This window comes from Macaca nemestrina, chromosome 8, assembly GCF_043159975.1.
Source record: "Macaca nemestrina isolate mMacNem1 chromosome 8, mMacNem.hap1, whole genome shotgun sequence".
In the NCBI taxonomy this organism is placed as follows: domain Eukaryota; kingdom Metazoa; phylum Chordata; class Mammalia; order Primates; family Cercopithecidae; genus Macaca; species Macaca nemestrina.
In genome coordinates this window covers 146,843,781-146,855,185 of record NC_092132.1, presented here as the reverse complement: position 1 = coordinate 146,855,185, position 11,405 = coordinate 146,843,781, and the positions used below count along the sequence as shown (strand labels likewise).

At 43.3% G+C, this 11,405-nt stretch overlaps 1 protein-coding gene and 1 pseudogene across 1 annotated transcript; one reads left to right on the top strand and one right to left on the bottom strand.

The window, feature by feature from the left end:
* Positions 1 to 416: 416 nt before the first annotated feature.
* LOC105499844 (defensin beta 4A-like) lies at positions 417 to 2,589 on the bottom strand. The gene is made up of 2 exons (XM_011772651.2): positions 2,396 to 2,589; positions 417 to 659 (listed from the first exon to the last, which is right to left on the bottom strand). Exons 1-2 carry the CDS (start codon positions 2,451 to 2,453, stop codon positions 523 to 525), a joined length of 195 nt encoding a protein of 64 aa, XP_011770953.2. The 5' UTR covers positions 2,454 to 2,589; the 3' UTR covers positions 417 to 522.
* Positions 2,590 to 4,473: 1,884 nt separating this feature from the next.
* Positions 4,474 to 6,135, top strand: LOC105499845 (60 kDa heat shock protein, mitochondrial pseudogene; annotated as a pseudogene).
* The last annotated feature ends 5,270 nt before the right edge of the window (positions 6,136 to 11,405 follow it).

Sequence of the window (11,405 nt, the reverse complement as noted above, 5' to 3'; positions counted from 1 at the left end):
AAAAATTCATGCACCTCTGTAGGAGGCGTAATTGCATAGGAAACCTTAACCAGAAGAAGGGAGTCCTTGTGAAGAACAGAGGACTGGGCATCCCCTCCCTTGGCAGATCCGCTATGATTCCATGAGGGAAGTGGTCTTTGAGTTGGGCTTGCTTTTTTTAGGGAAGATGTGGGGTAGGCATACAAGGGGAGGGTGCAGGAGGATCAAAGCACACGTTCTACAGAAAAGTCGGAAATAACTGGAGAAGGTCAAGGGATCCAAATAATACAGATGCCTGTGACCCTGGAAAGCACTCCAAGCCCCACTGTGGCATCCTTGACCCCTGTCTGGAGAGCAGAAAAGGGTGTCCCAAGGATGTTAGAGATTGGCCTGCCCAAACCAGCACCACACCATAACCGCAATGACTAGGATCAAGATTCTGTAAATCTGAACACCACAGTTTAATTTTGTTTACATGTCGCACATCTCTGATGAGGGAGCCCTTTCTCAATCCACATCAGTTACAGCAACTTCTTGGCCTCCTCATGGCTTTTTGCAGCATTTTATTGCAGAGACACCACAGACGCCGATATGTTTATACCTTCTAGGGCAAAAGCCTGGATGACATATGGCACCACTCTTAAGGCAGGTAACAGGATTCCTTATATCACCAAAAACACCTAACAGGAAAAACACAAAAAGAGCAAACAGCGTGTTAGAACTCAAAACTCATGTTGCAAAAACACAAACGCTGTGTCTGTATTGCCTTGAATAGATCTGCAGTGGACTTCTTTCTGAAGCCAGGGCTTTTCCATGAGACGTGAGTCAATCATTTGGATGGAAGTTTCTGACATGGAAACTGGCACTGCTGTGGTTTGGGGGATGTTAGTTTTTGTCGAATCTGATTGTGAAAGACCCTGATCTCTCCTGAGTGACTGGCGTCTCCCGGTGGGGTCTGGTAGAAGCTTGGTAATGTTCTCTTGTGACTTCAGCTCCACCACAAGTAGATAAGATCAAAGCCACCCTACCTCCCTTTTAACACACAAGCCAGTAACTTTTTGCTTTTCAAATCATTTAGTCTGTTAAGTATTTGATCTGAGAAGGGATAAAAAGATACAACTCACAGAAATTGTTCAATGTGAAATTAACACCATGTAACTTACAGTTGAAAACCACAATTAACCATAGAAATAAACTTTTGTAATTGCTTGTTTTAATATCTAAGTCCTGGTTTCACCCCATTCTTCTTTTTTTATCCCTCCCTGCCTCTCTCCCTCCCTCCCTGCCTCCCTGCCTCTGTCCCTCCCTCCCTGCCTCCCTCCCTCCTTTGCTCCCTGCCTGCCATCCTGCCTCTCTCCCTCCCTGCCTCCGTCCCTCTCTGCCTCCTTCCCTCCCTCCCTGCCTCCCTGCCTCCCTGCCTTCCTTCATGATACTGTCCTGGGTGTTGGAAAATTTGAGGTCTCTGGAGCCACTCAGAGCCCCGTTCTTCTCAAAAAACCCAGGACTCATAAATAAAATTGGTAACATGACGCTTTCACAATATAATATCTATGTGATTAATTGTTTTCGGTTTTAGTCTCAAATTTTCTTTTTCCCTCTCTCTATCCTTCCCTTCCACTCTCCCTCTTTTATCCTTTCATGGTTTTTATTTTATTTCCATAATATGAAGGAGAAAATGAAGCTTAGGCGTCCCGGTTAAAAGTTGCTTTCCATGGGCCGTCTCTAGACTGTGAACCTGCGGTGGCCTCGTGGCAGGGACTGTTCTCAGGGTCTCCGATCGGAAAAGTCCTGGGGCAGAGTGTCTGCAGCAGTAGCTCCTACAGTATAGGCTGCACCTTAAAATTATCTGGAACTCTCTAGGTTGCAGTATCTACCCTTTCAATATAAAAATTTAGAAAATGACATTCTGGACTACTTTCTTTAGATAAAATTAAATTTCTGACTTTTATTTAAAAAGTCACCTAACAGGTTTCAACCACAGTCTTAGCAGTTGTAACGTGAAAAGCAGTGAGGAGATGAGATTTACAAGCTACTGGGCTCCTTCATATTGGCTTAGAAGAGAGAGTGAGGTGTCCATCGGGTTCTCAAGCTCCTTTTCTATTGAAGGAAGCAATGCTTGGTTCAACTAAGTAGGGCATTCAGTCTACTCAGTCTAAAAACGTGGGTAGAAGAAACGAAAGAGAGAGAAAGAAGGTCATGCTCTGGGGAGACAGGGAGAAAGAAAGAGATAAAAGAACAAGAGAGAGAGGGAAGGAGAGAGAGAATCAGGAAAGAAGGATAGAGGGGACACAGAGAGAGAGAGAGGCAGGAAAGAGAGGTATGAGGGAGAGATAGGTGGAGGGATATGAGAGGAGACAGGGAGCCTGTACCCCATTCTTCCATTTTTACAACCTCCCATTTCCCTGGCCCACCTCACCTGGAAGAGGCATCAGGAATATGAAGAGGAACGAGAAGAGGAGATACAGGACCTTCATGGCTGATGGCTGGGAACTTCACCAGGAGCTGAGTCTGGGGAAGACACTGAGCCGTCCACCTTATAAAGGTCCTGGCCCGTGGTCACCGGGTAGAGTTCAGAACTGGTATTGGCTGCAACGCTGATTACAGGGATTAGAATTCAACCACTTTGGTGAGTCAGAGAATGGTCCTCAAAGAACAATGCACACGCAGGAGATCTTATGCAAATTTGGACTCGGGAAACCCCAGAAAATCCCTTCCTCCTGCTCTTGGGACCAGAAAATTCCTCTTATCTTGCGCCACTTAAAATCCAGTGTATGAGTAGAATGAAGGACTGGACCTGTCTCACAAGGGAACAAACTCAAACTCAGGGTCTGTAACCTGCCACTCACCTGCTGCCCACTCTGTGAGATGCCCTGTTTTTCCTGAGTGTTTGTGGGCAGTCTCAGGCCAAATTGAGAGGTCTTTCCATGTAATTCTACCCATTGCTGGAACATTCAGCTCCTGGGGCTGATACAGGGCTGGCTCAAACTCAAGGACCCTGGAGGGACTCAGGGCTTCTGGAGGCACCAGGAGCATGGTGGGCCCCGTCCTCCCAGGTGATCCGAGCTAGTGAAATTCATGTGAACGCTCCCCTGAAACTCCCCATCTTCCCCCCGGGACAGAGATGAGGCAGATGGGTGCCCGCTTCCTTCCTCTGAGAAGGAGAATGGAGGGTGGGATTGTGACTACATGTGTCCCCTCAGAGTCCACCTAGGCCCGGGCCAGGAGGTGGCCTTTGGCCCACAGTTGAATTCCTTAGGCTCACGCCGTCACTCAGGGAAGGTCAGCTCCACAGGACTTCAGGGCTCTGGGAGCTAGGCTTTCTCTGCTTTCTACAGACGTCAGCGTGAAGGGAGCTCACTGTTGCTGGGATTTGGTGGAGCGGCACGGAGTGGGGGTGCAAGGCCTCCACATAGTCTCCTTGTTGGTGATGGGACACACTTTTGAAGGAGCCCGATGTTTTCAGGGCTGTGTGAAGTCTCTGAGGTCTCTCAGGACCCTGTCCTTTCTCCGTAACCCAGAGGAGCAATCTGCGGCCACAGGCAATGGACAGAGCCCTGTGCCGGGCCCTCAGGAGAGGACCTTTCTCAGGAAAATGAGTGACCTTCATCCTAGTTCCTCCCTCTTTGGCTCTAAGGGCAGTTTGAGAAACAAGCAGGCCCTAGTGTCCGTGTCTGTGATGTCTCGGCAGTGCAGCTGTGACAGAGCCATGGGGACGATGAGCCTTTACTCATGGCCTGCCTGGTCTCTTCCTTTAGAATGTCAGGTTCTGAAGAACCCTGATTCCTGTCAGGCCAGGGGTGGATTTAAAGGAAGCTGGTAGTGATATTGTGTGGCCAAGATACTTAATGACATTTTTATAAAAGGAAGTTTCTGGACCTAGAATGGTGGCTCAGGCCTGTCATCCCAGCACTATGGGAGGCTGAGGCAGGTGGCTCACGTGAGGTCAGGAGTATGAGACCAGTTTGACCAACATGACAAAACCCCGTCTCTATGAAAAATACAAAAATTAGCCAGGCATGGTGACTTATGCCTATAATTCCAGGTATTTGGGAGTTGAGGCACGGGAATCGCTTATGACAGAGCAAGACTCAGTCTCAAAGCAAAAAAAAAAGAAGGTTCTGATGGCATATGCAAAGAGAGGGCTGGGTCAAGTGCTGTCAGAACTGCTAAACAAATATGCATCCAGGGCTGGAGCTCAGTCACCAAGGAGTCACTCGGATTGTCAGGAGTTTGTCTCCCTGTGTGTTGAGCAGGCTGGAATTGAGGGGCAGACTCATTCATTCCTGACACTAAAACTATTTCTTCCTAGTGAAGAAAGCATACAGAGAAACGGAATAGGAAATAAAACCTTTATGTGCTCTGCCTAAATTAATAATTTATGGCCTTTGTTTTTTTGGTATATTTGCATGTCACCTTTAGAAAGTAAGGCGCAGCCCTCACTTGCTGCTGATGACCTGCCTCGCCATGCGCATGTCCTGCCACCGCCCCGCAGAAATGCTTCAATGACCCACAGTCTTTTGCCAGATGAGCCCGGTGTCCAGGGTACTGGCTCCTCATCTCACTCAGACTGATGCCAAAGATGTACAATTTGGTGCCAATATCTGAGCCTTAATGCTTCAAGGTGTAGGCCTTTTAGCCGATGCTGTAGCCTTATAATGGGGCCAAAGGGAAGAACAGTGATTACTGAACAGAGCTGGGGAAGTCCCAAAGTAACAAAAGATGGTGTGACTGATGCAAAGTCAATTGACTTAAAGGATAAATATAAAAACCATGGAGCTAAACTTGTCCAAGATGTTGCCAATAACACAAATGAAGAGACTGGGGATGGCACTCCCACTGCTACTGCACTGCTACCCTCTCTTTCCAAGTAAGGCTTCCAGAAGGTTAGCAAAGGTGCTAATTCCAGTGCAAATCAAAAGAGGTGTGACGTTAGCTATTGATGTTGTATTCGCTGAACTTAAAAAGCAGTCTAAACCTGTGACCAAACCTGAAAATTGTGCAGGTTGCTACAATTTCTGCAAATGCAGACAAATTGGTAACATCATCTCTGATGCAATGAAAAAGGTTAGAAGAAAAGGTGTCATCACAGTAAAGTTTGGAAAAACGTTGACCGATGAATGAGAAATTATTGAAGACATGAAAATTTGACAGAGGATATATTTCTCCATACTTTATGAATACATCAAAAGGTCTGAAATGTGAATTCCAGGATGCCTATGTTCTGTTGCGTGAAAAGAAAATTTCTGGTGTCCAGTCCATTGTACCTGGTCTTGAAATTGCCAGTGCTCACCGTAAATCTTTGGTCATAATTGCTAAAGACATTGATGGAGAAGCTCTAAGTACACTTGTCTCCAATAGGCTAAAGGTTGATCTTCAGGTTGTGGCAGTCAAAGCTCCAGGGTTTGGTGACAATAGAAAGAATCAGCTTAAAGATATTGCTGCTGGTGGTGCAGTGCTTGGAGAAGGGGACTGACACTAAATCTTGAAGATGTTCAGCCTCGTGACTTACGAGAAGTTGGAGAGGTAACAAGGCTCCAATTGAAAAATGTATTCAAGAAATCATTGACCAGTCACATGTCACCACTAGTGAATACGAAAAGGAAAAACTGAATGAACAGCTGGAGAAATTTTCAGATGGAGTAGCTGTGCTGAAGGTTGGTGGGACAAGTGATGTTGAAGTGAATGAAAAGACAGAGTTACAGGTGCCCTTGATGCTACAAGAGCTGCCATTGAAGAAGGCATTGTTTAGGGAGGGGGTTGTGCCCTGCTTTGGTGCATTCCAGCCTGGACTCATTGACTCCAGCTAACGAAGATCAAAAAATTGGTATAGAAATTATTTTAAAAACACTCAAAATTTCAGCAATGACCATTGCTAAGAATGCAGGGGTTGCAGAATCTTTGATAGTTGAGAAAATTATGCAAAGTTCCTCAAAAGTTGGTTATGATATTATGTTGGGAGATTTTGTGAATATAGTGGGAAAAGGCATTGTTGACTCAACAAAGGTAGTGAGAATTGCTTTATTGGATGCTGCTGGCATGGCCTCTCTGTTAACTACAGCAGATGTTGTAGTCACAGAAATTCCTAAAGAAGGGAATGGCCCTGGAATGGGTGCAATCTGTGGAATGGGAGGTGATATGGGAGGTGACCTGTTCTAATTCCTAGAGTAGTGCTTTACCTTTATTAATGAATTGTGACAGGAAGCCCAAGGCAGTGTTCCTCACCAATAACTTCAGAGAAGTCAGTTAGAGAAAACGAAGAAAAGATTGGCTGATGTTTAAGAAACCACTATAACCATTGGCTACTTGTTTCAGCTGACAAAATCTATCACGGTTTACAGCTATCATTATCCATGCCTACGGATAATTTATTTTCTTTTTTGGATGAAAAAATGTTGTACATTCCTGATACTGGGTACAAGAGTCATGTACCAACGCACAGCTTTCAACTTAAATCACTGAGTCATTTTTACTACTGTTCTGTTCAAATCAGGACTTCAGTGCTTGCCACCACCAGATGAGAAGTTAAGCAGCCTTTCTATGCAGAGTGAGAATAGTTGTGCTCATAGTAGAGAAACACCCAATTATGTGACAACCTTTGTGTAATAAAAATTTGCTTAAAGTTAAAAAAAAGAAAGTAAGAGGCAAACATCATGATACTTCACAGTAATTATCTCAGCATGAATCTCTTAAATATGAGGGAAAATTCCCTCATCAAGCACAATACAATTTATACATCTTAAGAAAATAATTCTTCGATATTATTTATTATCTTGTCAATATTTCACATTTCTCCAGTTGTTCCAACTATGGCTTCATGGCTGTTGATGTTTCCGGATACAAGTTAATCTAGATTTGCTTATTGAATTAGGCTGTCACATCTCTTAATTTGTTGAGTAGATATTCTTAAGGAAATGTCATGGTACTATGAGAAGAAGCTTACTGGCGCTTAGAGTTTGAATTAAGGGACTGATTCCCATCTTTTTCATGTGTGGCATCACTCCTGATTGATACGTTCTTAATGACTCCTATGATTAGCATTATTATAATAAAAGTAATACACTCACATTTAAAAACTCACCCATATCAGAGAGTGAATTTTTTCCTATACAGCAGTTCCAATCCCAGGAACCACCGAGAGCATTGTGGTTTTATACTTGTTGTCCTCTCTAGATCTCAGTACTTTTGTGAGGCCTTGTTAGAGAAGGAGGTAAAATTGCTCTGAAATAGGAAAGTCACTGTGACATGCAGCGCCTCTGTGCCCGTGGGGAAGAAGCCAGCAGGGCTATGGTAACATGGGCCTGGTCGCTCAAGGACAGCTGAGCTGACTGTTCCCATGAAGATTCCAGTGGTTGCAGCTGCTTCTTTTATCTTGGCACAGCCCAATGAGACTCCTTCACAGCTGTGCACATCCTAGTGATGAAGTGTGTTTGATAAGGACCAGTAGAGGGGCATCTTTGTTTTAAAGGATGGGTTATTATCTTGTTTCAGCAAGGAAGACTGTCCACTGGCAGAACCATGGGGTTCTTCACCAAAACCAGAGATGCAGCAATTCTAGGATTTGGAGACATGTTAAGATATAAATGACTTTTTTTTTTTTATTATTAATGAGCTAAAAGCAAAGCCAGGTTGTGTATAAAATGGGAACCAGCAAGTTTGACTGATAAATAGACTCACTGTGCTGTCTTTTAATGGAACATGACCCATGCTGTGTCCCTGTACCTCTTTCTGTCACTGGGGAGAGAATTTCAGGCTGTTTCTTTGTGGCAAAATGGTTCACTTCCCCAGGAAAGAGTGGAAACCCTCATTCCTATAGATAGGCTCCCAGAAAGCAAAGCCTCTCATATCTATGATCTAGAAAACAAAATTTCTGTGCATTATGTCCTCAATGTTAAGTAACAGAAGCAGTTTTACTGGTTCTCAATTCCGGAGGCAGGGCCAGCTTCGTGGGCTTGAGGGCAGGGCAGTGACACAGGGACTTACTCTCAGAAGGGCCGGTGCCTGGTGGCAGGCTCTGCTGATAGCCCCCTGACTTCCTCAGTTTTTTCTGTGAACTTGTGTTTTGTAAGTGAAGCTCACTGAGACAATGGAGTAGGCACATGGGCAGAATGGCTATGAGGGGAGACAAGGTGGGCAGGCTCAGGCCCAGGGACATGAAGGCCACATACTAGAGCTTGATGCCCTGAGCACAGACATTCTTGGAGTAGCCCAGGCATGTCTGGACCGGGATGGGAGGGGGCAGCAGCAGCCGCCGCAGTGTCCTCAGCCCTGGGGTGAAAGGAGGGTCTCTGTTTGGAGGCAGCACCAACACCTCTGTGCCTGTGCTTTCTCAGAGTCATCCTTGGAGCTTCTGCACAAATACCCCCTGACCTGAGCACCAAGACAGGAACCATAGGAGCTCAGATAGCAAATTGGGAGGAGAGAATCACAAAACAAAAGTGTGCCTGTGGACATGGCAATAGAGTATACCAGGGATAGAGTATACCAGGGATAGAGTAAACAAGTGATAGAGTATACCAGCAGTAGCATATACCAGCGATAGAGTATACCAGGGATAGAGTATACCAGCAATAGAGTATACCAGGGATATAGTATACCAGCGATAGAGTATACCAGCAATAGAGTATACCAGTGATAGAGCATACCAGCAATAGAGTATACCAGTGATAGAGCATACCAGGGATAGAGTATACCAGCGATAGAGTATACCAGGGATAGAGTATACCAGCGATAGAGTATACCAGGGATAGAGTATACCAGCGATAGAGTATACCAGCGATAGAGTATACCAGGGATAGTGTATACCAGGGATAGAGTATACCACTGATAGAGTATACCAGCGATAGAGTATACCAGGGAGAGAGTATACCAAGGAGAGAGTATACTATGGAGTTCTTGGAATTCCTCAGAGAGTTTAGAGTTCTTCAAGGAATTATCCAAGGGACAGAAATAGAAATTAAATATATAATGATAGTCATGAAACCTCTGATGGGACGGGCATGGTGGGTCACACTTGTTATCCCAGCACATTGTGAAGCTGAGATTTGAGGAATGTTTGAAGCCATGTGTTGGAGACCACCCTGGGCCGTATACTTAGAGCCCATCTTAAAACAACAACAACAACAAAGATTAGCTGAGCACAGTGGCACATTTCCCTAGTCCTAGCTACTTGGGAAGTTGAGGAAGGAGGATCACATGAGTTCCGGAGTTTGAGGCTGCAGTGAGCCATGGTAATCTCTGGTCAACAGACGGAGACCATATCTCAAAAAAAAAAAAAAAAGAAAGAAAGGAAAGGAGAGAAAAGAAAACTTCCGATCAATCAATTATTAACAAGAAGAGCAATTTTAAAAATAAAGTTCTTCTTGTTGTTAAAGATACAACAATAGAATTCAAAAACAAGAGTTTTGAATAAGTTACAAATCATGATGCCACATTTGGTCGGCTGTGGGCCTCTGCAGCTTACAGACCATGTCAGAAGATGCATCCAAATTCCACTGGAGAAATTTACACTTAAAATTAAATTCAAACTTCCATAAAACTGATTTGCTTAAAGAGTTTAATCCTTTGACAAAAATAGTTCCACAAGAACCACCAGCTCCAGATATACTAAAAATTTGTGTCAAAATAATTTATCGCAGTGCTGTGAGAACTTAGATAATATTCCAGAAACAGTTGCTTCAGCAGATTCTTTTCAAAAGGAAAAATGAAGTTGTTCAAGGCATAAAGTTTGATGACCTCATAAATTAATTGACAGAAACGTTGGCCAGAAAATTTTTTTGATTTATCGAGATCCAATTAATAAAGTATTACTATTTATTCTATTAAAACTATGACACTGATTTCTGGTGGGGATTTATGTGATTCTGTTGTTACTCTTCTATAAATATTATCCCTATTACGTTTTTCAAATGATAAAAAATATTGGCTTGAGAAAGCTGAATATCCTCCCGCCTTTCATGACACTTTCTTCTGCTGTTCTTCGAACAAGGTGCCCTGCATGTCCATTTTGCACTGAGCCTTGGGAATTTTGTAGCCGGCCCTGCTGTGGCCATTTTTATACAAGTTATCTCCTTTGATCCTCAGAAACAAACATGCCAGGGTGGTATTACCCTGGTTTACAGAGGCAGGTCCTGGAACCTAGAAAGGTTAGAGGACATATTCAAAGTCACCTGGCTACTATGTGGCAGAGATGCAATTTGAAATAAAATCCCCCTCTCTTCAAAGTCCATATTCCTTACCACTGCCACATGGTGTCCTGATAACCTCCGCTCTTCCTCTTCCTACAACGCCAAAGCTACAGTAATGCTCTGCCTAAGGCCAGAGTCCATGGAGCTACTGTCAATGTCTCTCATCTTCTGAGCTGAGTGCTGAGTCCAGAGCCTGGCCTGACCTGCAGGAGGTGAGGGAATGAGCGCGCAGTTACTGCCACCTGTTGGCGGCTCGTCTATCTGATCCTGAAACGCAGATTAATCTCAGTTTCCTGCCTGCCTGAAGCCTGGGTGTGCACCTGAGACTTCTAGTAATTTCTCATTTCCCCTAATGAACCTATTGAGAGTTCTCACAATTTTATGCATTCTCTCAAGCAATTAGCTTTCTTTTATTTATTTTTAATGTTCTCTTTTGTGTCCACATTCTTTTTTATTCACTCGTTTTCCTATTTACTTTCAGCTTCATTCGTTCTTTTTTCCCACCAGGGTTTTTACAGTGGAATATTAGATTGTCTATTTCTGAGCTTTTCTATTTCCCATTATAATAGCAGTTAATGTTATAAATTTCCCTCCAAGCACTGCTTTAGCTGTATTGCCACAAATTTTGGTATGTTATGTTTCCATTTGCTGTCATGTGAAAACATTTTTAAATTTCTCCTTTGACTCATTAGAAATATGTTGAGTAATGTCCATATATGTGGGGAATTTTCCAGCTATTTTCCTTTAATCACAGCTTCATACATTCCACTGTGGATAGACATTGTGTTTCATATGATTTAAAATTGCTTTGATTTTTTGTTTCTTAGACCAGTACGAGCTCTCTTAGATAATATTTTAATGCATTTTACTGTTATTGGGAGGAGTGTCCCGTAAAGCTTAAATAGGTCACAATGGATGATACTGTTTTTCAAGTCTTCTCTACCTTTATTTATACTTTTCTGCTAAAAAAAAAAAAACCATTTCAAAGAAAAAAGAGTTGAAATATTCATTTTTAAAAAAATTTTTCTAATATGATACATCTTTTTTATTATTTATTAATTTATTATTATTATACTTTAAGTTCTAGGGTACATGTGCATAATGTGCAGGTTTGTTACATATATATACTTGTGCCATGTTGGTGTGCTGCACCCATCAACTCGTCAGCACCCATCAACTCGTCATTTACATCAGGTATAACTCCCAATGCAATCCCTCCCCCCTCTCCCCTTCCCATGATAG

Excerpts from the sequence above, each read along its gene's own strand:
- LOC105499844 (XM_011772651.2), bottom strand. The coding sequence starts at position 2,453 with ATGAAGGTCCTGTATCTCCTCTTCTCGTTCCTCTTCATATTCCTGATG. Across the intron at positions 660-2,395 it reads ATTCCTGATGCCTCTTCCAG|GTGTTTTTGGTGATATAAGG; the intron begins GTGAGGTGGGCC and ends TTTTCCTGTTAG.